At 29.6% G+C, this 27,729-nt stretch overlaps 2 protein-coding genes and 1 long non-coding RNA gene across 3 annotated transcripts; all 3 read left to right on the forward strand.

Moving 5' to 3' along the window:
• Positions 1 to 3,876: 3,876 nt before the first annotated feature.
• LOC148227703 (mitochondrial inner membrane protease subunit 1) lies at positions 3,877 to 5,040 on the forward strand. Its single transcript, XM_088201525.1, has 2 exons — positions 3,877 to 4,080; positions 4,177 to 5,040. Exons 1-2 carry the CDS (start codon positions 3,988 to 3,990, stop codon positions 4,525 to 4,527), a joined length of 444 nt encoding a protein of 147 aa, XP_088057651.1. The 5' UTR covers positions 3,877 to 3,987; the 3' UTR covers positions 4,528 to 5,040.
• A 654-nt stretch (positions 5,041 to 5,694) lies between these two features.
• On the forward strand, positions 5,695 to 8,300 carry LOC148227704 (uncharacterized). Its single transcript, XR_015812015.1, has 4 exons — positions 5,695 to 6,398; positions 6,666 to 6,718; positions 7,896 to 7,968; positions 8,082 to 8,300. It is a non-coding gene; the product is annotated as an uncharacterized LOC148227704 (long non-coding RNA).
• Positions 8,301 to 11,320: 3,020 nt separating this feature from the next.
• LOC148227705 (post-GPI attachment to proteins factor 2-like) lies at positions 11,321 to 18,935 on the forward strand. The gene is made up of 6 exons (XM_088201757.1): positions 11,321 to 11,469; positions 16,256 to 16,387; positions 16,465 to 16,626; positions 16,702 to 16,807; positions 16,886 to 17,092; positions 18,155 to 18,935. Exons 1-6 carry the CDS (start codon positions 11,419 to 11,421, stop codon positions 18,286 to 18,288), a joined length of 792 nt encoding a protein of 263 aa, XP_088057883.1. The 5' UTR covers positions 11,321 to 11,418; the 3' UTR covers positions 18,289 to 18,935.
• Positions 18,936 to 27,729: the final 8,794 nt, after the last annotated feature.

Genomic DNA, 27,729 nt, shown 5'->3' on the forward strand with positions numbered 1-27,729 from the left:
ACAATTTCATATAAATATTGCACAAATATTATTTAAAAATTACTTATTTTATAATAATATTCTCACGTATATCAAGACTTCATAATAAATATGTTAATAAAAGATTTTTTTGTAAGGAAAGCTTGTGTCGTTTGAGGCGACTCAGTTGGTACTGTGGAGCTTTGGGTACGAAAAGTATTGGAAATAAGTAAGAATTCATATAATTAGCACATTTTATTTTAATTACGTTTACATCAATAGTCTTAGTGGTTCAGAGATTGTGTACATGACAGAGTTGCGACTACTTTGCATAATTTTCAAAAGCACCGCCTGCGCTCACTTAAGCTCCAGTGCAAGCCCTAACACAAGCAATCAAGTACCAGACTAACACTAGTGCTTCAACTTAAGTTACAAGGCTATGCCTATGTTAATACAAGCAAAAAGACTCGTGCAAGTCTATTAGTATTGTGGTCCTACGAGTCCATCCCATCGGGTGCCCATCTGGATTTTTACATCCAGATGGGCACCCGATACCTATTTTTAAGAGTTTATATAACATATTCTCCGAGTATCTATGATCGGGCTCTTGTTAGATTGGATTATCATATTCGTTGTAACTCCTACTCCTAGGAACGCCCGTGCGTCTCGAAGGACTTTGGCAACTTCGAGAGTGATATCAACACTACCTCTGCTGCCTACCCCCGAGAATCCCTGCTCCTAGAAAAGAGTTCATATTGCTCTCCCACACTGATGTGACGGGCCACCAGTGTATGGCGGACTCGCAAGAATGATGATATGCAGTCGAACCAATCGATGAAATTATTATACGCAAACCAGTAGCTAAACTTCAAATTTAAGATCCTGCAAAAATAATTATGACCCCCCTCTCCCCCATCTAAAAAACCTTTTTTTCTGAATAGTTTTATTTTTTAAGATTATATATACATAAAAAATATATAAAAGTATAGGAGGCCTATTTATATATATTTATATTTTCTTATGGCCACAACTGGGCGGCACTCTGGTAACACTGGCGTAACGGACACTCTTGGCAGCCTGGTGGGCTCGTACGCCAGTGCGAGCCCCGCATATTCCTCACTGTAACTGTAATAATATTCTAACATGTAACTTCATCTTCTATTCAATAAAAATACTACTGAAGTCGCTCAGACTGTATCTAATTGCCACCCGTCACCTCCCATCGCCAAAAAACAAATATCAGAAACATTAGAAATCTTTAACAATGTAATATTATGTGCATACATAAATAAATACTAATAATTTATTATAGACAAATATTAATAACACTATATGTATATTAAATAAAATTTATAAAAATTAACACATAGTGTAACATTTCATTAAATTTTCGATATTTATAGTTTTTACAGAAGCACTTTCCATTAACACAATGATATCCGGTATACATCAATGTATGTGTGTGTGTTTCAATATTTCCTAATAATCGACTGCAGTTAATTTTTGTGCATTTTCTGATTACTCGTATTTTTCGGGTCAGAATTTTAATACGATTGTAGTCAGAATTTATAATAAAGGTCAAACACGTTGGTAAGAATATAAATGGTCAGAATCAGAATCATTATTTCAGTTGACAATAGTGTTATCATATAGTATTGTTACTGCTGTAACGCTGGAGATTGGTACAACTGGTCGATCTGTCATTCGCATGTCGGCAGTCCATTAAAATCATTAAGGTGTTTTAGGGCTAACTTGTTTGATTGGGCTTAGCAACATTGTTAGATATCAACACATCAAGCCAAGCGTGCTCTCCACCACCGATCTGTCGTTATTCCCACTTCGTTCGTCGTACTGTTTACATTCGCGTCATATAAACAATTAAATATGTAGATTCGTTGAAAACTACGCGACAAATTAGATCATTGCAAAAGCACTCTTAGGATTAGTAAAAAATCATAGTCAATGAATTAGATAAAAATTTAAATTTTTATAATCATATTGATTATATAATAAAAAAAATGTTACCAATGTCAAAAATTTTATACAGGTTTCAAAATATTTTATCATATAAAACTAGATTAAGCATTTATTTTTCACACATTCATAGTCATCTAACATATATGTCTTGCGTCTGGGGATTTACAAGTAAATTTAAAATAAAATCACTTCAGGTGATACAAAATAGTGCCATAAAAAATTTATTGAATTTACCGTTTGATACTCACACTAAAGACATATATATAAAAACAAAAATTTTACCTATAACTATCCTTCCAAAATATGAATTAATAATGATAACAAAAAAAATGTTAGAGGGAAAATCAACTATAAATACTAAATTTAAAATTAGAAAAGAACAACACAAATATGAAATTAGATCTGCATATGATCTACACATCCCTCAACCATTTTCAGTAAAGTTTGGAACAAATTCTTTAAAATATATAGCTTTTAAAACATATAATGATTTACCAATATCAACCAGAAATAACTTTAAAGAAATTAAAAATTATTTTTTAAAAAAATTCATCGAACTTTAAAAAAAAAATTAAAAAAAAAAATAAAAAAAAAATAAAAAAAAAAAAAAAAAAAATGTGTGTATATGTTTATGTTTGTATATTTTTATATATGTATGCATATGTATGGATGTATGTATATGTGTATGTAATTCTTATAATTTGTTATACTTGTTATTTTGATAAGAGTTTAAATACTTTCTAATGTATAAGTTTTTATTTTTCATATTTAACATAAAACTGTAATAAAATGTAACCGTAGAATAAGTAATTTTATACTCAAGCGGAATTACGTTAATAAATAAATAAAAAAAAAAAAAAATTAAATTTTTATGCTTTTAGCTTCTCGAATAAGACTAACAACACTAGCAATAAGCAAAGTTTTGTGAAGTACGAATCGCAGATATAAATACATGTTTTTTTAAATACAAAAATTTCACAACGCAGAAAGCTAAAATCAAAAAAATTGTAATTAATATAAATATTTATTTATTTGTCACAATTTAAATCAAATTTTGGTCAGAATAAAAATCAATTTTCGGTGAGAATTTTATTAGCAAATGGTCAGAATAAATATTAAATGGTCAGAATAAAAATAATAAACGGTCAGAATAAAAATAGTATACAGTCAGAATAAAAATAACATATGGTCATAATAAAGTAAATTGCTGCCATAGTCACATTTTTTCGCAGGAAACTCGAAGTTAACCTATTTTATTATCTCATTCCAATTTTGGTACTCACATATGCGTCTTCGCTTTTTGAACAGTTAGTCATAGATTGGATGATGCTGGACAATTACAAGATATACCGAAATGAGAACAAATCAATACAATATGATTAAAAAAAAGGTTAGGTTGTTTGGTTCTACAGTGAAAGTCGGCGCGAGCGGGTGTGAGTCGCCATGTCACCTTTTCCTATATAAGTTTGTAATTATTACTAAATAAAAACTATGTTAAAAAATGAATTTTGTTTTATTTTAGAATGTTACACTTTGATTATCATTCACCGTAGTGGTGGTCGTAGCGAAGGTCTAATAGTTGGCGTTGACAAGAGCTGTTGATTCAGCGTTGGCGCGTCAGAACTGTCAAGATGTAAACGACAGACGCCGTCGAACAGTTGTACCAATCTTAAACGATAACACTATTGTCAACTGAAAAAATCGAATCTGAGCATGTGTCAACATAAATCTTACCATTTAATATTAAATCTGACCGATTCCGATTTCAATTTTGACCAATAAATATAAATTATGACAATCTAATATTTATTCTGACCATTTAATATTTATTTTGACCGCCAGTATTCTGAACGATGTATTCTGACCATTTAATATAAATTCTGACCAAAACCATGTTAAAATTCTGACCCGAAAAATACGAGCATTTTTTAATTTTCACGTGTAGTCATTTTTCATTGATATGGCAACACCTTAATTGAAACTATTTGAATGTTGACGTTTCGTTGTAAAATGTCACTTTTAATAAAGAATGGATCTTGATATCGATCGATAATGTGGCGTCAGAAGGGAAGACTGGCGTTAAACGTTATACGCTATGGTTGCATCGCTCATTGTACCTTTGCGTACATCGGAGATTTCGTTGTGGTTAGGATATAACCTATTATGTCACACTTATTTAACTTAGATTGAAGAATATTATTCACCTACGGACGAAATTTAACTCTAGTGATTTTATTTCAGTGCGCTGGACCATCAATGGAACCGACGCTGCACTCAAACAATGTTTTGGTAACGGAACACATCACCCCGAGGATGCATAAAATTCAAAAAGGCGATATTGTGATAGCGAAGAATCCCTCCAATCCTAGCCAAAACATTTGCAAGCGGGTAACGGGTTTACCCGGGGACATGATGAGAGGGCAGTATTCCTTGCGAAGGCAGCTCGTTCCTAGAGGCCACGTTTGGTTAGAAGGAGATAATTCGTCGAATTCATCAGATTCTCGCGTTTACGGACCTGTTCCCCAGGGTTTAATTAAAAGTAGAGTATTGATGAGAATATGGCCGTTGGAAGACATTACATTATTAGTGTAGACTGCTAGAAATATAATTAATTTATTGTTAATTAATTGTAAGAATATATTTATGCTACATTATAAAAATACCTGTGTACTTTTAACAACTTATCTCAAATCTAATTTGTTTCAAGTGCGTACCACGGCTATCTAAATTCAACAATAAATTTATTTAAAGCTAAGCTTTTGGTAACAATAGCTTATCTCTCCTTTGGTATTAGGAAATTGCAATGATAACTTTACAAAGCAATGATAATTTTGTTTATATTACAATTATTGAGTGCTACTGTTATTTGTTTCGATAAATATGTATCATAATTTTTTAAATACAATAACATCATCCATGTGTTCATTATTTATGGTATTTTAAGTTTATATGACATCTTTACACCGTGTGTCAGTGAATTTTAATTACGAAAATTTATAGAATCGATCCATTTTTGGACATTTACAAGTTTATCATGCGGTTTGCTTGAATGATTATTTAAATGTTATCACTTTATTTTAAAATAAACAATGTGCATTTTTAAAATTTTTTTTGATCAACCATATTTTAATAGTTACAAAATAAAAGAGAAAATGTATACACAAGACACAAAATAAAAGATAAAATCAATAAACAATGGTAATATTCGAAACATTAAACAACTTTTTACTTAGTTATTTATTTACATTTTGAATTTGCCTGTAAATTTCTCATGTTTGGCCAAAATCGGTCAAAGGAAAAACTACCGACATTAAAATCCCTTCAAAACAACACACATACATATATGTATATATATAATATATGTATTTGGATTACTGATGAAAATTAACATTCACTGTAAAATTTGTATATCGCATGCAAATAAATAATGATTAAGTATGTAAATATTACTACATATGGAAAAGTTAAAATCATATAATTTTACTAGCACCTGCCAGATAAATTATATTTTCACTGGAAAACATATATACATATGTATATCTACCGGTGAAAGTATATTCCGAAATGATTTCACTGAAATGATATCTTAAAAAATATCTTTAAAAAGAATCAACCAAAAAATTATTAAGATTTTTTTAGATTTTCTTTAAGGGATAACCTGAGAAATTTTGTACCACCAGCGATACACTACTAAATAATACTGTATATATATATATATATATATATATATATATATATATATATATATATATATATATATATATATATATATATATATATATATATATATATATATGTGTGTGTAAAAATCTCATAAATAAGCTTATTCAAAGAAATAAAGTTACTAGAGTTATTCTTTGCCGTAATAGTTAATAATTTAAAAAAATATAAGACTTGCAATTGTATATGCTTGTTCGATTAAAAGAACATTAACATCGTAAGTATTCAATAGAACTACAAATTTAGCAAATATTTAGTTAAGTATCTCAGTAAATGCTCTATAGTTTATCTGCAGCTAGATTTTGCAACGTGACTAAATTTATATTATTGTAATAAAAAAACAGAGAGAATTAAGTCTCACTTATAATATAAATAAATAATTTAATGTTATTTATAAATATATAATATGTATTTGTTAATTCTAATTATATGCCATGGTTACACTTATTTGTCGTGGTTATAAATGAACTTTTTAGTCATGGTTATTATTTACGTATTTAATGGTAAATATATAACGTATAAAACGTTGTTTATCGCTGAAAAACTTAGGTATATAAGTCGACGAATTTTATTAATTGGTACTCAAATAACAGGTGCTATTCAATCGTTTAGAAATCGAAGTATGGTAACACAATAAATTATTATTTAATTTTATATAACAATGCATTAATACATCTGCTCTGTTAGAAAATATATAAACAACAATATGAAGGTATTCGTCATTATAATGCTGTGTCTAGTGGGTAAGTTTAGTAGTAATTAAACAATTTTACTAGCTATTATCTGAACTAAATAAATTTATTAAATTTTCAATCTATTTAATTATTAAATTTCATGAAACCCATGATAAGACTTTCATTGTTCTCTCATCAGTTTAATAACTATTTAATAAATAGTCATGTACAATTGCTTATATTGAATGGAAAATTATATTAAATAAAAAATATGCCTTAGGCATATATTATAAGACAGTTTATATATACACGATGAGATATGTGAAATGCTTTCAGGTCTCACATGGGCGAAAAATGACGAACAGAAGAGGTCCATTCCTAAGGATATGGTACGTAACATTAATAAGTGATAAACAACATTTTATTATCTATAACGGCAATGTGTTGCAAATAATGATTTAAATTTATGAAATACTTTTTGTGGTTACCATTTGCCGTAAAATTGTATACTGTAGCTCCCTGCAATCATTTCTTCTCATTCAATACGATTTTTATCAGTATTTTTCATCAGAATGTAGCATTATTTCTTCGCCAAAATATAGGGGTAAAATTATAAAAAAAATTACAAAATAAATTATTAGTGTATTTAGCCAATATCTTAAAAAATAGTGAATTTCTTAGACATATTTCTATAATGTCTAATAGTAGAAGTCAGTTAATCCAAATCTAATAATAATTTTATTTACAATACAGTTTAATAGATCATTTTTAGGATCATGTGTTATGCTTTCTCTATCTACTAGCAACCCCTCTCTCATGTCTCGAAAACGAAAGCCTAAAAATAAACAGATTTCTACATTTATATCATATTACAGCAATAACATTTCTACCTTGGATTTCGAACTATATCACCCACATTTGTTAGTATTCACTGGTTAATAATTTTGAACAACACTGATGAATATTTTTTCGTTCTTATTGGCTAGAAAAATAATGAATAATTAAGACATACACATTTTTGAGAATGTGCGTGCATATAAAAATAAAATACATTTTGGCATTGAAAGTACAAGTTGTGAAAATAAGTGTAAGCTGATTCCAAAATCGTCTTTGATATTTAAAACAATATACATAAATCTAGCACCTTCTAACATTTTTACAGTATTTTTGTCTAAACTCTTTCATTGGCGATTCATTGAACGTGCTGTATATTTCTCGTACAATAGTAATTAGTCGCAGTAAATAATGTTTGCAAATTTAGAAAGTCATAATTTAAAACCACAACGCTATTGTTTTCACTACAAAACAAGGCATTTATTTTGTAGTGAAAACAAGATAATTATAAAGTTTTTTTCTTCAAATACAATCTTTATTTATCAAAACTAGTGTGTGTAGCAAAATACGAAACAAAATCAATGACAGGTAAGACAAATGAGCTTGTAGCTATATTATTAAAATCAAAGTTTACCCTATTTAGTATATTTTTTTTATCTTCTGTATTAATCCGTAAGTAATTGTTAAATGACATGGTACTTAATAATTTTTTAACATTTTTGAAATGTGCAGTTGGTCAATAATCACGAAATACTTGAAGAGCTTCCATCAAATGTAGCTGGACAATTCTGCAACGCATATGGAGGTAAAGCAAAAAAATACAAAAATTAGTCATGGATGTTTAAATTATTGTAGTTAGATAAATTACGTAGATTCTTCTTAATATTTTTATGAGCTTAAAAATATTTTTAATTATAGGATGCCAAGATCGACCACCCACTAAAGCACCGAAAAAAGGTTAATTAATTGACACCGAAGGCAGCCTAACTTCCGACTTAATCAAAACAGAGCAACGACTTTCCCTGATATTGAAACATATTGTCCATGATACTATCGACTCACTTCTAAGATCTCACCAATTTGACAGCAACTTCAGTTATTATAAAACAAAAAGTTAATAAACATATATCAAGAAAATGATAGTTTTTTATTGCTGGTCACAATAGCTAAAGTACCACTACTATACTTATATACTTTACCTAAAGAGAAGGGGAACAATTATTATCATATTATATCGTAGTACATTGGTGAATATTTTGTTTATATTTATTTTACTGTAGGACCACAATAATAACACCAATAATGCATTAACTTAATGCTGTTGGAGTTCAAAGTGTTATAAATTAAAACAAAAAATATTGAATAGTAAAGTGGCTACAAACATATCTTTGGGATAGCTAGGTAATAACACTGACAAACAAAAAATCACTGTAGTGGGAAAAGAAAGCTTTGGCAATAAAGTTATAGTTGTGTTTAAAATAATATTTCTAGGATATATCGGCAAATCCAGCTGGCGATGATTTATCAAGACAAATAATGGCAGAAGCCAAACTTTGGAAAGCTATCTGGGAAGATGGAGCAGAGCTAATGAGGAGGAGACAACTAAGCAAGAGCTTGCCTTATTTTCTATCGATGAATTTTATGAATATGCACTAAACTAACAAGACGAATAATTATCTAAAAATAGTTCAATTATTTAAAAACATCATATTCAATAATATATCGTATTTTTGTTTTGTAGTTGTTAAAACATATGTATAATATGTAAATTATACGTATTTAAAGAGTATTATAAATTTATTAAAACATATTAATTAGTTGATTTTGTAAAAAATATTCATTGTATTATTTATTGAAAATTATGTAAGAGTATTCGAATTAAAAGTTTAAGCAAATTATTCGTTAACAATTTCAATACACAATTCCTTAGACAAACATTGAAGTACAGCGGTAATCAGAGTTTTGTAATATCCAAAAAATTAAAGAGCACCTAATGTACTCAACCGTAATTAATATCTTTATTTATTTATGATCTTTGTTATTGTTACACATGCCTAGAAATAATACTCGCTGTCTCGTGCACCAAAAGTAAAGAATAAAAAAAGTATTTTAAAATATAGTACATATTAAATTAAATTACAAAAAAACTTATTAAATCAATCTATAGACATATATAATCAAAAATACTGAATAAGCTGAAAATGAGTCAGACGTATACAAATTATATATTATTTTATACTTTTTGTAAATTTTTTATGTATTTAGAATTTCTTCTATATTTATATATATATATATATATATATATATATATATATATATATATATATATATATATATATATATATATATATATATATATATATATTATTAGTAAAAAAGGTGTATTATTTTTTATTAAATCTTCCGTTGTAACCTAACAGGCGCAAGCCTAATGCGTTACAACGGGATAAATCTGTACCAACTGAGTAAGTCAATCAGATAAAATAAATACCTACAAGTAAATATTAACCACCAGACTGAAAGTCTGAGAATTGGTGGCATCTATATTAATAATTATAAATTATTATGTGTAATATAATTTATAACCAATAGATGTCACTGCAGCTGGGGTCGGTTTTTTTTAATAGTGTAATTTTCATAAATAAAATTTCGAGTGCCGCCGTCGGGGCTCGAGCCAGCAACCTCAGAGTTACTTGTCTGAGAAGTTACGGACTACACTATTCCGTCCTTATATGTCCTTATATGTTTACATTAATTCGTAACTCCTGTGCAATCGCTTTATAATTTTTCTTAATATTTTAACGAGAAAGTAATTATAAATCACTGTATACAATTATCAGTAATGTGAAGTCTGTTTATATTTCTATGTATATATAGATGTTGTTATGGCCAAAACTTGGCAGCACTATCTGCTTATGGTAATGTAATATTATCTAACTGGACTGGTGGGCATATGTCATTTTTCATGGTAAATGTCACATGGACAGATGTTTGCTCTTGTGCCTTGATTCTTCAGAATTGTAGCCATTTTTAAATTTTATTCAGATGCTCCTGTAGAAATCAAGACGCCTTGTTTGGATATTCATATGAGGCCATAACGACCGTATTGTTTGAAAGGTAGTATAGGGGCCCATTTATGTATTTATACATAGGTTTTATTATTGCCAAAACTTGCCGGCACTCTAGTAACCCTGACGTGACGGCACATTCTCTGAGCAAAATTTGGCGGACTCACAACGGCCGGTTGCGAGTCCAGCCTGCTGTCCATTTTGCAGCGGCTCAATCTGTGTATAATTGCCACCCGTCACCATCACCTTCCTTAAAGTAGGTATATTATCGATCCAAGCGCACTGCCTTGAGGAACCCCGTTCTTATTTTATGAAGAACTGACACATTATCCTGGTATTTGATTTGAAAATGTCTGTCACTCAGATATGACTTGAGCATCACATACATATTATATGGGAGTGCGTTCTTGAGTTTATATTGTAGGCCTTCGTGGCACATTTTGTCGAACGCCTGGCTGATGTCTAGAAATACAGCTGAATAGTACTTGGAGGCTTCAGTTCACCTCACCCGCCACTCGTTGTACTTGTTCGATTGAACTGTGTTTCTGAAGAAAACCAAATTTATGACTAAGAAGTAACTTTTTTCACTTTCACTTTTAATTATTATGAGCAACAGTATTTCGTAAACTTCTGTTAATATGGGAAGGAGACTTATTGGCCTGTATGGCTTTAGGTCTTATGAATCCTTTACCGATTTTGTTATCATTATAACCCTTGCGGTCTTCCGTTGAGCTGGATAGTATTAGTCATTGAGAAGTACATAGTATTTTTTTAATAGGAATATCAATAGTAGGTATATCAAAGATTTATTATTTTTTATTAATTTCAAAAATTTTACAAAATAAAATTTTAGTAGCGGTTGATGTTATTACATATGTATATTTGAAATTAAGAGATTTGAAAAATATTAAGAAGTTTTGTTTTTAACAAATTATTTTTATTATTTCCTAAGTGTTAATTTGAATAGTTATAATAAATAAATTGCCATGTATAATGAATTGGATTTAAATTTGTGTAAAAGTTGGTAATTGCATAACCGGCTGAATTGTCGCATTGCGATATTTTGCGTGCGGCAACACCGGCGCGATCGTTCGAAAACAAATAATCGATGAGAGCTGTCAGCATGGCCGAGTAGCAGACGAAACACCGGAACGCCGAGCCATGAGCCTCCGCTAGCGGACCAGGACATGGCGTCGCCTCCCAAGGACGCCGCGCGAACACACTATGAAGACTATCAGGTCGGTGTCTCCTATTGCTATTGCGCATCGAATGCGTTTCGATTAATCCGACCGACTTACGCGTGTTCTACGATCGATTCTTACTAATGGTTACTGTCAATTATTCAACGCGTACGACATGCATTACGCGCTAGATTCATTTTTAACTTACCGGGGGTGTGTTATGTAATTATGCAGTATAATATTTTCTATTTATATTTTTCTTGTGATTAATTGAAGACGAGAGCGGATGGAAGTATCGTTGAAAGGCCCATGTCTAGAGAACAAAAGAGTAACACAATATATACGAGAGTAAGTTAAATGAAAACCTTAAATATGTTTAATTGTGCCGCACTTCTTTGTCAGTTTATAACCTCTTTCCTCCCTCATTCGCAGAGCTTATGTTAGTTATGTGACTTATTCAGCCTGTTAAACCCCGGAAGAGCTGTTTGATATACAGATCAAATTCAGTGCGATCTCAGCCTTCATTTAGGAATTACTGTTATTTATTCATGCCTTTAGATAATTTAAGCAATAGGTGACACAAATAAAAATTCGTAATTTTTATTGAACGAAAAGAATACAGAAACACTTCTAATCCACCTGGTTTTGCAGCGCTTGGCACAGTGCATGGATACTTCTGTAAGGAATAAAATCGCACTAGATGCTTCACGTTAAAACAAATACAAACATTCTGGTTGTTCTAACATAATAAAGAATAGCCATCGTTTCAATTATATTGTCGCGCCAAAACACTACAGATCATTCTCATTGAGATGCGTAGAGGGACTCATTATGCAATTATTTATGACCAATAAGTCATTATGGCTGGCCACCCCTAATAATACCTAATAATATATAGTTGATCTTTCCTTCGATTTAATTGATCAAAATAAAAATCATCAAGACCATAAATCATATAAAAATGTTTTTTTGCACACATCAAACACTTCAATTCGAGCAGCACCCTGATAATCATCATTTAATTCAACAACGTCCGAACATCACTTTTGCACCTCTTTCTTGCCATTGCTTCTTTGAATATTCCAAATACTCGAAAATCACTAGGGACGAGATTTGGAAATTACGGCGAATGTTCAACAAACTGAAATGCATCATGTAGCTTGGGGTAAAGCATTGTCATATTACGACAAAAACTTTGATTTAATAGTAGCTCAAGGATGATTCGTGAGATATGTCTGATACTGTAAATTCTTTGTTCATCCCAAAAGATAATTAGCATAATCTTTCCAAAAGATGATTGTGTGCTGAATTTCTTCGGTTTCGATGAGAATGTATGACGCTATTTCTTACTCGCTCTCTTGGTTTTATCTCCGATAATACTTTCTCCTTACAAATGCTAAAAAAGTGCTCGGCGGACATCAATATTTTTTTTTCAATTTCAACGTCGTTTTACAACCTTGCAGATTTTTCTTCGCAATGCCTTCAACTGCTGCAATGTCACTAATCGGTGTACTTGACTTAGTCAAAAAATCTGCTACAGTGCTCATGCTATCTTAGAACTTTCTAGTACATTCTAAAACTTTGCTGTATTGATGGACGTGCATCACCCAACTATAGTATATTTTTTCCAACAGTTAGTCGACAATAACAAATGCACATGGGGATCACCTGATCGTTGAGTACAGGGCTGAATCAGAACAAATAAACGAATTATTTTAAATAAATAAAACACTTCATTAATTTTAAAAACATATACAATTAGAAAACACGTAAAAACTAATACTAAAGGCAAGGATTATAAATAAATCATATTTTAAATACTAAATATAAAACAACTTATTGAAAAAAAGCAAATAAAATCGATTTGAGCAATCAATTCTAGTTTACATTAATAAAAATGACATTAAAAATTACATTATCTAATTCCCACATATAAATTTCAATCTTATCCTTAACATGCTCAACACATTTTTTCCATATTTCTGGTGTTATTGTCCCAAAAGCCCCATAAAATAATTTATACTTTGTCATTAATTTGGTTGGGATTTTCCAAAATTTTCCTTTAATATATATATAATGTTTTTTTTTAAATATTTATGTGATTTCCTTTAGTCCGTTTTTTTTTTTGGAGGACTACAGGGGTTAATTTTAGTATTGGTGTCCGTAAAAGACATTTTTACACTTTAAAAATTCGGCAACCGTATGCACACGCAAATAATATCTCGCGAACAGCAAACCAATACTACCCTGTTGAAATAGTATTTGGGGGTGGATCTGTTCAAGTGACCAATTAGAAGCTTTCTGTGAAGAACACGTGATTGTCACGCGTTGAGCATTGCTTACATGCACTGACTGTTGGAAAAAAATAGTGTAGTTTTATTCATCAAAAAAAATTGTGAGTGCAAATTAAACTTGCATTTGGGATAATTAGAAGATCTAGTAGTTCTAAATTATATATTTTTTTTTGTTATATAAATATTCATCAAATTGAGTTGCTCAGCAAATGACTACCTTATCATTAAACAGGGAATTATTTTGAGAGATATCTGCATTAAAATATATACTTTGCCCCATTAAACGAATTGAATGTGCATTTTTGTAAGGTAAACCTTTGAATTTTTTCTTCCAAAAAGGATTCATTGCTGAGAGTTATTCGCTGTTCAGCCCAATGCTCGTTTGCACCTAATCTGTCCAACAGTAATGCACAAACAGTCCGTTTTATGAAACAATTATTTTATATATTGCTCATTTAAATTGTCCTCATTGAATAATATTAAAATACTTTGTAAGAGTTTAAAAAAAATAGTAAGCTACAAAATAAAATTTTTAACTAAACAAAACATTAGTAAAATAGGCATTTCGAAATACTAAAGAACTGCACAATAACCACAGAGACTTTTCAATTATCACAAAATGAAAACTCTTTAAACCCTGTTTTTCATCAGCATCGGGAGGCACGTCTAGAAAATATATTCATGGCTTCACAATGAATAAGTATTCTTGTACACATCCTTTGTAGTTTAATGATGATCGCCTGCAATTTGCCACATTGGAAATTACGCTTTCACCAAAAGATGTATTGGAGGCGGCGCTAAACAATCACACAATTGGTTCTAAATCACATATTTTAAGTTGAGCAATTTTATTTGTAGTGTGCACTAAAACGAATGATTTGTGCATTAAAATATAAATAAATATATCTTTATTCAATAAAAAAGAGTACATTGAGCAATATTTTATCTGTAGTGTGCACTTAACGAATTATTTGTGCATTAAAATATTAAAAAATGGGCATTAAAAAAACTATTTTCAATAAAAAAAATACGGAATAGCGTAGTCTATAACATCTCAGACTAGTAACTCTGAGGTTGCAGGTTCGAGCCCGGGCAGAGACACTTGACTTTTTATGTATAAAAAAATACACTACTATTTAAAAAAACGGCCCCAGCTGCAGTGACATCTATAGCTTATGAATTATATTACACATAATAATTTATAATTATTAATATAGATGTCACCAATTCCCAGACTTTGGTGGTTAATACTTACTTATAAGTATTCATTATTTCTGATTGACACACTCAGTTGGTAGGGTACAGATTTATCCCGTTGTAACGCATTGGAATTACACCTATCAGGTTACAGCGGAAGATTTTATATAAATAAATTAATTTAATTGAGAAATATTTTATTTGTAGTGTGCACTAAAAGAAACATTTTTCTCTTATATAAAATTGTAAATTTAAGAAATGTTAATATATATTATAATTAGTATATATTAATATTTCTTAATTAGTTTTAGAACTTTCATTAGGCTAGATTTGGGTTTGAATAGCAACTGTTACAGTGAAGTTATATTTTCAATTGTATGAATATAATTTAATGCTCATTTTTTGATATTTCAATGCACATATCATTTGTTTCAGTGCACACTGAAAATAAAATGTTGCTAAATCTAATATATTTTATGGAACAGATATATTTATTTAATGCTCATTTTTTATTATTGTAATGCACAAATAATTCGTTTTATGGAACAAAGTATTTATTTAAATGCACATATCTCTTATAAAATTCCCTGTTAAATCGAACTAATTTTAAATAGTCCTCTCCCATTCGCCCAAACTTCATCGAAAGATCGGTATAAAGGATGTAAAATTTGTCACAGCACAAATCACATGCAATAACTCCAGCACTTTCGACATAGACTCACTCTCGGCGAACCTAGAACCAGAGAGACTCGCCATTTATACAACTGTAAATCTCTATGTCTCTTCCTCATCGACACATCTGTATTTTTATTACACAATAAACTGTGTATCAAACAATTCTTTCGGTGTCTAACTCGCTGAAACGCCACATCACTCAGCTACCAATCTCGAAAAATTTATCTATATATAGCCTCATTTGCATACAATGTATGGTATTAAAATAATAGACCAAGCCTTAGGGGTTGACTTACATTCGTACACAACCTTAACAGCTGAACAAATAAATTTTATGTGAATTGCTTCTGTTTGATATCTATAAAAAATGAATAGATATTGTTCCTTCTAAAACACAGGAAAGTAACTCAAAGAAACCACTTAATATGGAAGATATTAAACAATATATCATGAAGCATAATAAATATGCAATGTTGATGAATCACACAATAGTAACAGAAATACATTTTAAAATGTATCTTTCGCCGCTCCTATGAAAATAACAAGGGATTCAAATCTTAAAAAAAAAAAACAATGAATTTTGACGAAAATTAAAAATGATATCTAAAACATATATTTTATCTTTGAAGTAAAAATATTGTACCATACTATTTACTATTTATTTTTGCCTATCATAGGTGACATTATGGCGCTGTGGACTGCGGCATGTGTGCATTGGTGCATTGTGGCTTCCGCTCGGATCTCTACTGGTCTGCTTCATTACTGCTTCCATATTCCAACAGGATGATATACACGAGACTCACTGCAGGGTAAAATACTCGCTTATTTTTATAAAAATATTATTTACACAATATGTTAATTCTAAAATTTTATATAAATATTTCAGGTTTATAACATAATTCCATCGATCAGCGCCATCACAGGCATAAGCCCTCAAAGATACTTATGGCGCATTTGTGTTGCTTTGCATTTGGGACCTCGATTTTTAATAGGTTCACTATATCACACATATCACATGCAACGTTCAAATCTTATAAGTGATGTCGAGGTGAGTTACATTCGTTAAATTAATGATACTTATTGTCTTGTTGTTTATATAATACAATGTTTCATCGTGTATTAGAACCGATTATCTGCGGTGAAACTAAGCGATGTTTGCTACTGGTTAAATGTGATCGAAGTTTGTGCACTGACAGGAGTAACTTATATTTCTAATAGAGAAAATTACCGTAAGTAATCATTTTTATATTAGTTCTTGTGTTGTGTTTCAATATATATATTAATAAATATTTGTTTTTGAATTTCAGCTGTACATGAAAAAATATTCATAATATTTATGATATCTTCCCTATTCCATATGTGGTGCCGAGCGAAGATCGGAAGTGCCGGACGATTTGGTGATACGGAGCTAAAAAGCAACAAAGCTGTGTGGATATTGTTTTGGGTGTCCGTCGTTTCGACGATTGGATTAGTAGTGTTCTTTTTGCGGCATCGTTTGCTCTGTAGACCTATGTGTAAGTATGATTGTTTTGAGTATAAAACAACCAAAAATTAAGGTTCTTTCAGATGTCCCATACCTTCATTTGAGATCTGTAAAGTAAATAATGGCTCATATTTTTCGGGTCGAAATTTTAACAAGATTGTGGTCAGAATTTATATTTATTGGTAAGAATTTTTTTAACAAATGGTCAGAATCATTTTTTTAGTTGTCAGTAGTGTTATCGTATGGTGTTGTTATTGCTGTAACGCTGAAGATTGTTACATTTGGTCGATATGTCGTTTGCATATCGGCAAAGTGGATTTATTAAAAAAAATGTTAAATGCAATTTATTTTTTTATTTTTGTTATTGTAATGTATGACGACCATATTACCATAGTCAAATAATTTGGCTTGTATTTATTCCCGCTTCATTTGACATACAATTAAATAGATTCCTTGCAAATTCTTTGATAGTTATTCGTGGGGTCTTCATTGTTCTGACCAAAGCTCGCTCGCACCTAACCTGTATAACAGTTTAGGTGCGAGCGACATATTTTATAAGATATTTCTAAAGTAAATAATTTATTGCCAATTTATATTCATAAATTTTATATTTTTATTCTAATCTTTAATAATATTATTATGACCATTCATTATTTTAATTCCGATCGTCCTATATTTTTATTTTGACCATAAGCTATTTTTATTCTAACCATTTGATATTTATTCTGACTCTTAATAATATTATTATGACCATTCATTATTTTAATTCTGATCATCCTATATTTTTATTCTGAGCATATGATTTTTTTATTCTGACCCTAAATAATATAATTATGACCAAACTATTAATAAAATTCTAACCAAGATTTGATTTTTATTCTACTCCAAAGATGATTTAAATTCTGACCATTTAATTTGTTGCTATTGTTTATTATGATTATTAAAAGGATGCTCACTACTTCAGAGTATTCTGTAATTTACCAGCAATCAAATATCGTTAAGCAGTAGTCAAAATGTGAAAGAACCCTGGTTTTTTTTCTATACTGAATTTATGTATACTTAATATTCATAATAATTTTTACTTTTTTTTTAGCTTTTAGCTGGTTTTCGTTGTGCGAATATATTATAGCATGTGCAAACATGGCGTTCCATGCAACAGTAGTCTTGGATTTTCCTGAACATCACCTACAAGTGGCTCAAGTAATCGAAGGATCCAAGAGAGATTGAAATGCCTGACGAATCGTGCTTCACTCTTCCTACGTTTCTCGAAATTTTACTTCAATCCCAATTATTATCGTACGCATCTACATATATACAATGTTTTTAACCAAATATTGAAAAAAGTCATACGTATATATTTTTATCTATAACTAATCAAAAATGATGTATATTTTGCAAAGTCGTTACATATACAAGTTGCAATTCATGATTTTTCTCTTTGGGTCCAAAATCTGTATTGACAAAGAAAAAAAAATCTATATTATACTCGACACAGCTTCCGATTTGTGCAACTTCCGCTGTGTTTTATATGATATTTAATATATGAAACTTCTTCCATTATGAACGAACGCTTGTTATGAAATGTCGTTGCTTAAGGACAATCTTACGCTAGTGTAAATTATGCGTAATAAACCCTTCCTAATGACATAATTGTAATTTTTTCTGACTGCTAATACGAGGAAAATAATTATTCATTGTTATGTTACTCATACAAGTGTTTTAAAAAACATTGTTCCTAAAAATCTTCTGCTTTTAAACTAATAATTACTGCCTAAAAGTTGTTCTAGTCATTTTATGAATACGGTTCACGTTTATAGTTTTAGCCTTGTCAAAATTTTACACAAGTTAATTAAAGAAGAAAAAAAAAAGAAAAAGGTACTAAAATTTTCACATTGCTTTAATTGAAATCATCATATATTTATATATATATAAAATTTAAACTGTGCACTGTTTATTTTTCTGTATCGTGCATTAGTTATTTCTGTATTTAACTTACTTATTGTATAAGTTCCAAATTATAATTATAATCGTATATGATAAATTAACAACGGTTGTAGCTTGTCTAAGACCAACGGTCACCGTTTTATGCCTTAAGTATGCATGCGGCTCACAAGAAGCTTATCAGTAGCTCGCTAAATTTTTGTTGTTCAAATTAAACTTTGTTGTGATTTACATATAACGACACAAAGACTTGTGAGGACTAACAAATGAGTTTGTTGCTATCACTGTCATTTTTCCCAGATGAAGTAAATGGAGTACATACACTCCGATTAAGTACACTTATCGTCCTAATATCGCAATTCACACAATTGACTCACCTCATTATGGGTCTACCAACTTTTCTCCGCATGTCGATCTTCCTGAAAAGCTTTTTTCAAGCTAGTCAATCTACTTTATTCGGCTGATTTTAATATATTGGATAGGATAGAAATACTATTGCGGAGAGTTTTGATATTTTTTTCTGAAAAATTGCTTTTGTAAATATCATGGCTAAACTTGTTAGCCAGCCTGATGTTGATTCAAAATTGGTTCTAGAAAAAAAAGTGTTCTATTACCATTTTTTTTTAAATATATCTTCCTTTTACACAGACCAAATCTACCTGATTCTTGCTACCGGTGCCGAGAGGAGATACCTTTTGTTCTTGTACACATTGTAATACTTTCGCAATCCTCAAAAATTCAGCAGAACTCGTGTGAAAATATTTTTGTATTTTTTGAATCAAAATTTCCTCAGGTCCTCGAATTTTTGTGTCGCACCATCGTATTATAAATTATATTTAAATGAAATTAATTATAACTGGAGACTGACGAGTTACATTGTGCGTGTTGTTATGATATTTTCGCACGAAGTGTTCTTTTCTTGCATGTGTGGCCCATCGCCCGTTTCGTTTGATGTGGGCCGCATGTGCAGGCAAGCTGGTGACCAATTGACTATTTTTAAGCATATAAACGATTTTTAACGTATTCGAAACGGTTAAAGCATGTAGTGAACGTAGCTTTAAATCTCGTTTGGGTCTACGATCGGAGGCGGTGTACTTGATAGGGTGTATAATTTTAAAACAATGTGATTTTATGTTGTGCTAAGATTATCATTTTATTGATGTCGAAATTCTTATATTAAAATTGATACTGGTCTGCTTTCAGCACCCAAAAAAAAACCTTTGAAGCCTGAACCAGTGAGTTTCTATATAGAAACTAATAGATAGCTATTATGAAGGTTAAATTAACAACAAAGATGTTTCGGTAGCGTAATTAAAATATAGGTTGAATATAAAATTGTTTGTTTATAACTTATTTTGCTCAATATGAACATCTTTTTTGTTATGGTCGCAGCTGTAGAAATTCAGATTAGTCTGTACCGTGGCATCGGCTTAAAATTTCATTTCGGCTGAGGATTTCAATGGAAATTAGTGATACACCCGTCTTGTCTGGACGGTTAAGTACTTAAAAAAATTTAACAAATAAAAATTAGGGGTAACAAAGCAGACTAGTACCTAAAAATATATATCGTTAGATATCAAACTCGCTCAAGTCAATATTTATCAATTCTATTATAAATAAATATATGTGACAAATATAACCCTAATTTTTAAAACCTCACCGGAATATTCTTAAAAACTGTTAATATCAGTATTATGTATCGCTTTAAATTGCAGATTCATCCGTGGGGTATAAAAAAGAGTGTAACTTACTAACACTGCCAAAAAAAATTGAATATCAAAAACAATCTTGAATACTTGGGCAAGTTTTATATCTAATGAAACATATTACATCCTCAGTTAAATACTGTAATAAGGCAAAAATTACATTTTACAATAAGATTAAAAAAAGAGCTAGGTTACAACTGAGTTATAAGCATTGTTTTAGAATTTCAGATAGATGTTAACGAAATAAATAACGAAACCGTATTTTACTGAGGGTGTAATATATTAACAATAGCTTTACTTTGATGTTGTTAATTATTAAGAATGCCAAGATTTTTGTGTCGTCTTAAAAGAATAATTGTGTTTTCATACTGTGCCTAATAAACTGGTATGTTGTGTTTATAATAAATTGCGTAATTAGTACTACAATTACAGAAGAATAACCATTAGTGATTAGGTTAGATTTGAGATTGTGATGTTTTATTTAATAATTTTTAGTCATTTATATATAATATTAAATAAGCTTTTTGTAGATTTAAAATTGTACTCATTGATCTCATGTTTTTATTATTTGATACCAAAGCCAGACAGACTGTTGTGATAAAAACTTTGAAAGGTTTTTGTACGTCTGTCTATCATTTTTCAAAGAATATTGTGATTATTATTTAAAATGTAATGTAAACGTCGTGAAAAAATCAAACGTTCAATTACATAGTGTTACTATGATACTTAAAAAAATCAATTACTGATGTATTATTAGGATAGTGATGAGATATTTTTTTAAATTCATTTTATAAGTTACCATGAAAAATTTATGTATAATCACTGAAAATTGTATTGTTTTTTTTATACTAAAATCATATCACGCTTATTATAGACGGTTGACTAGAATACTCTTTATTTTTGTAAGATCTTAATTAATTGAAATCCTATTTTACTATGTCGAATATTTTTGTTGTTAGATGTGCACAAATGTGTGTGTTTATGTATTGATATTTTTTTATTTTAAAGTATATGCTAACGAATATATATTTTTCTGAATAATGATTGTTACGGCTAACGACTGATGATTTTTAAATGTTTTTTTAATTAATCTAACTCTTATAATTCATAACTATGTTTGCCAGGAATAAAAAAAATATTTTGATATTATTGCAAAATTACATTTAATTGTTTTGATACAAAAACTAGTGAATTTTTCATATTAAATCATATTGCAAATATACATATTCGTTATCGACATAATTTGTGAAAGTCGAAATAAAAACAAATATCTATTAATACAAATTTAGAATTAAATAAAATTGATTGCTATAAATTTATTAATATAGCTGGCTTAGTTCTATTCCCATATAAGTTCTTTAAAGAATTCTATGAAAGATGCTGAAACCAGTTTTGAGTAATAAGAAAAAACCTATAAAATTGCACTTGCAAGATTTCCTCAAATGCACTGAATCAAAATTTATAATAATACAAAATGATTTACATGGGATTAGAACAAAACCAATAATTTAAAATATACATATAAACTTTAAAGATCCAAGATTTAGATGCACTCGTATGCATATTATTTGTTCAGTATTTTTTGACTTCAAATTTGTATGTATTTAAGCAATAAATTTTATATAGGACGTATATGATTAATATATAGAAATATGTATCGCATGTAAGGTTTGAATTTGCAGGATTTGTAATTAATTTTATTTTTCACCCATAAATTGAGACCTCTTATTTTATCATAGTTGTTCGTATTGAAATTATTACTTTAAGACAGTGACTTAACGTAGATTATTCGCTTACGAGGCTACTACCTGATAATTTAGTATTTTTTTACACTATTATATAAACACTCATAGTACAATTTATTTGTTATGAAATACGTCGTACCTTTTTATTGTTGTTAATAATTTATCACGTACGAAAGTGAGATATGTATTTCTTTAATTTCTGTGATCAATGGATATTTGTCAAAATTTTACTAGAACGGTGTGTGCCTTGTGCCTTGTTAAAAATTATCCACAACACAAAAGTCATGAAGTAATTTTTATAAATTTTGTTTTAGATAGTATTATTGTTACAGTTTATATAATAATATATTTAGATATAGTTATAATATATTATACATACATAAAGTAACACATTTATAGAATTTTGAATTTTTTATTGATTAAGAAAAAATCTATAGCAGTGACTAGGTTACTCGATAATTTTCACTATGTTATCAATCTCTCTCTCCTTGTAGATATTTATGATTGCACCTATGCTCTGATATGCTTAAAAAACAAATCTTACGCTCTATTTTTTTTATTTGTGATTCTTCCAAATTGATCTTTTCCAAAGTTAAACGTACTTATTATTTATATATAAATCTATTTACAATTGAAATCTGATACTTTTATACTAAATCCTCGCTATGACACTTTAATTTTTTTAGTATCGGTAGATTAGGTATATGATACGTATAGTGTGATAGAAACTTTTTGAAATTTATTAATATTATATATGAAATTATTTATTTTGATTAAAAATGTTTGTCAAAACTATAATTTATATTTAAATCGTAAATCGTGACAGATAGACATGCCATATTATTTTTTAATTTTAACAAAATTAAATATATACATACTACATATATGACAAATGTAATCCAGTTCAAATTACGTCGATGCTGTAAAAGTATTACATTTATAAAAAAAAAGTATAAACATTTTTGCCTTATATAGTAGTTTGTCTTTATTACAATTAAATTTAAAAAATAAAATGGATACTCTCGTATGTAAAATTTTTGAAATGTATTGTATCTTATTCCTCAAGAAATAAATTATTACTTAAAACGCTTCTGGTTTTACTTGACACTATAATATATTAGCATAAAGCAGTAAGTTAAGCACATGAATAAATGCTTAATGTTAATATTTCCGGGGGGGGGGGGGGAAATAATAGGTATATCAAGAAAGATCACAATGCAGTGGAAGCAATTATATATTCGCGTCTCATAGTGTTTTAAGGAATTACCAAGAGATGATTTCCACAACGGGTCATGATCTATAGAATAATTTTGTTCATGGTCAGTATTATTTAATTAAATAAGTTATTGTAAATAGTATATGATCAGTATAAATTTCATTTTTGTTCAATACTAAATTAGGATGTGAGGGGTTTCAAATGACTTTTAACAATGAAATATAGCCCGAAGACAACAATAGCATCGATGATAAATTTAGACCTGACGCTAATGATAATAAGTGGCTTTAAACAACAAAAGAGAGATCTGCTGTTCAACAGGGTTAGCATTAACAATTGATAAAGAAATCGTGCAGAACACCCAGTATTACACAATAACCACGAACTTTCAAAAGCTATTAATAATTATTGCAGCTGATATAAACTCAACACAACTCTGACTGAAAACATCTACTGCACCTACGGACGAACAATTGCCACTTGACACACCAGCGAAGATTTTCTGATTTACAAAGCATACCATTTCAACTACACCGCCTGATACTGACATCTACATTTCTCTAAATTGATGGTAAATAATATATTTTATACCGACTATCTAAAATAAAATACTGACTAAATAAATACGAACATATAAGCAATCAGCACGATGGACCAGTGTTAATTTTAATTTAAAAAAATAAATAAATAAGTTATTGACTATACCTGAAGACTTGGGTTCGCTACCATACAGACCCTTGTGTTTTTTTTAATTCCTATCATGTTTAGGGGTCGAAATTAGTGATTATTATTTTAAAAATATAATTCCGGTCGATCATAACAGATTTCGTTTTCCTAGATTTTCCTAAGTTTATGGACGTATATAATGATGAATAATTAACATCAAATCGAGCTACGTTGTTCATAATGACATTTCATGATATATAGTTCAAATAATGAGCTACCTCAGCTCATATAGAATAATAAAATAAAATTAGAAAAAATAAAATAATTAACAGATTATGTTTTCTACCTTTCCCTTATATTACGGATGAATATCTTGATGATTAATTCAAATAAGTCGTACATATGAGCTAGTAAAAAAATCTAATAATAAGCTAAAAAATATATTGTATGTATTCAACAACAAAAAAACATTAATTACTACAAAAACTCAATAAACCATTTTATATTAGAGCAAACACTACTAGCCTAGCATCGAATAAGCATTGTTTAAATTATCCTTTATAATTATCACATGGTCGTCCAACGTTTAACCTTGAAGCCAGGTTTTACTAAATAGGGTGATTTTGGAGATGGATTTATAGACTTTAATGGCACTGGCTCTCAATTACATGTGTTTAGATACAAAAATAAAATTAAAAAATGGTCAAAAATATTGCGAGCTACAATGGGAGAATGGTGGATTGTAGTAGGCGACAATGTCGCCTATCACACTGGAAAACGGTATATTGTTCTTATGAACAACTGCCGGTCCTCAGACCGCACTGGTACGATCCGACTTAGGTACCCTTGTAAAAACAAGAGTTGTGCCACCTTTCCACACTGGACTATGGAAAATGAGCACACGTGAAAAGGCTTTTGAGACGGTCCCTATCCTGACCGTACCCCCATATCCACCCCGAACTCGCAACTACATTATTCTGATCTTGTCCTTATATGTTGACGTAAATCGATCGTTCCGCTTGCGACTGAAAAATGAATAAAAATATTTATATAAAATTGTTTATAGTAGTAAGTGATTTCTAAAATTGTCAATATATTACTAATGGCGAAAACAATGTTTTAAAATATAGTTGAGAATTATTCTTGTTACCTGCTTGATTTGCAAAATTAATAAAGTGGTGATGCCAGCGAAATACTGTGCTGCCACATATTGGTCGAATTGATAATTAATGTTAATATTATGCTAAATTAAAAATGCAATAAATAATTTAAAAAAGGTGAAATAAAAAATACGATTTTAATTGAGAATATATACAAACGTTTCATACAAATAACATAAAATATAGAATAAAAAAAATATTTACGACTTTTATTATATTTTTATGTGTATTATCTGCTCAATATGGAGCATCGAGATGTTGATATTTCCTATATGTTGTGGTAATGTGTATCCTCTTTTTATGCTTTACACATATGTTGTGGTAATGTGTATCCTCTTTTTATGTTTTATTTATTTTTAATTATCATGTGTTTCCTGTTTTTGTAACGCATTAGGTTTACCTGTCAGGTTATGATAGTCTTAATTTTAATAAATAGATAAATAAATAAATACGATAAATTTATTTAATATAATATTTTAAACACACTCCTGTGTATTAGCTATAAAATTATTTTGCATGATTAACTTTGCTATAATTAAATATTAATTCGTTGATCGGCCAAAGCGCGGTGGAGTGTAAGTTCGTACGCAATCTACTTTGAATTGCACGAATAATTTTATAACTAATTCATGACTACACAAACAATTTCTATGATAATTTTAATAGCACATTTACACCGTCCAGAATACGATGACTCTTGTATATTTTTTTTAGGGGATACCAAAAGTATATTAAAATATTTTTTTGTACCGAAACATAATCGCAAACGGAATTTTTTTTCAGTATTGGCATATAATGCGAATTAGTGTTGTTTTTAAGTAGGCGAGTCCGGGTAGGCGGGGGCGCGGTCTGGGCGGGGATCGTTCACAAAGCCCGTCCACGAGGATAATTTCGGACGATGGTGTCTTCAAAAAAGGCAGATGTCGTTGGACATGTCCTCGCCCAATAGGCCTAATCGTGCAAATTAGCGATAATATTGTCCAACGCAATCTCCTTCCACCAAGGTGGCTCGCCCTTTTTTATACCTATTATATCTCATTAATTAATTTTTGTACGTGGAGACAATTTCTTCAAAAGAAGACATTTTTATGGAATGTAAGTTATGTTTTATATACATACTATAATGTATTTTTAAGGTCACTTTACCTTTCAAAATGAAATTATTTTTAAGAAGATATCAAAGCTATAACATGTACTTCTTATTAGATTTGACTAAGAATTAATATCGAACTATTTTTATATTGTTCAAACTAAATACCTATATATTAATTTATTTTAATTAAATAAGGACCATCATGACCTAACAGGTTACCCCAATGCTTCATAGTGGTTAAAGAACAATGCATTGTATTATTACAATACACAAAAAAATATAATGAAAGTAAGATAAAAAATAATATATAGTAAGAAAGAAAAAATATCATAAAATATGAAATTATACAAACGGGACCAGCTCCTCGTAGCTGACATTAAACAGATCCATGTTCAATGCCAGTTAAAATTGATCCAGTTCAATACCAAAATTAAACAATTTCTTTATTTGTTAATAAATGTTCATACTTTTTTGATGTAATACATTATTTATAATACTATAATTACCTATTTAAGTACTTAATCTATAACATTTTCAGTTTCTTAAAATTATTATCTTAGCTTAGATTATTAGGCTAATTATTTATAGAGGAAAAGTTGGCAAAAAACTCTTCGCGGATCTGTTATTTTTAATTCAAAGATTTTTAGAAATAGCAACAGTTTTCATAGCAATTTCGGCAAATCCATCAATTTCCTCAGCAGTACCGCCCAGCGTAAATGTAACCGGCAGATTATCGGATGATAAACGCTGCAAGGTCTTCAACGCCAAGCCGGAAAGTTTTTGAAAATAGTTAAATCGAGCTTTGATGGCCTGCCTTTACGATGGTATGTGTGAGTCTCAGGAAATTCTAAATGTATATCGCGTTTTTCTAATACATCTAGCAAGGTATTGCCATTTTTCTTTGAGCGTTCACAGTTCCACAGTGAGTGTAGTGCGTTGAAATGAAAAAAAAAGGTTTCGTCGTTACAGCAGGGAATTATATACTACAGCTGAAAATTTATATTACCTACATTGTACTTACCGGACTTTATTGTATGACTAAATTTCATTGAACCTTTGGAAATTTGTATCAAATAAAATCTGTCAACATGTATTTCGTAAATATATATAGCCTGTCTAGATTCAGATGAGCATCAGTGAA

Source organism: Plectrocnemia conspersa, unplaced genomic scaffold (genome assembly GCF_051122295.1).
Source record: "Plectrocnemia conspersa isolate PC_06_02 unplaced genomic scaffold, ASM5112229v1 ptg000013l, whole genome shotgun sequence".
Lineage (NCBI taxonomy): Eukaryota > Metazoa > Arthropoda > Insecta > Trichoptera > Polycentropodidae > Plectrocnemia > Plectrocnemia conspersa.

What these genes read in the sequence shown, in the direction of transcription:
- LOC148227703 (XM_088201525.1), top strand. Translation starts at nt 3,988, where the DNA reads ATGTGGCGTCAGAAGGGAAGACTGGCGTTAAACGTTATACGCTATGGT. An exon ending in ACATCGGAGATTTCGTTGTG is followed by an intron (nt 4,081 to 4,176) that starts GTTAGGATATAA and finishes ATTTTATTTCAG; the next exon opens with TGCGCTGGACCATCAATGGA.
- LOC148227705 (XM_088201757.1), top strand. Translation starts at nt 11,419, where the DNA reads ATGGCGTCGCCTCCCAAGGACGCCGCGCGAACACACTATGAAGACTAT. An exon ending in TACACGAGACTCACTGCAGG is followed by an intron (nt 16,388 to 16,464) that starts GTAAAATACTCG and finishes TAAATATTTCAG; the next exon opens with GTTTATAACATAATTCCATC. An exon ending in TTTGCTCTGTAGACCTATGT is followed by an intron (nt 17,093 to 18,154) that starts GTAAGTATGATT and finishes CTTTTTTTTTAG; the next exon opens with CTTTTAGCTGGTTTTCGTTG.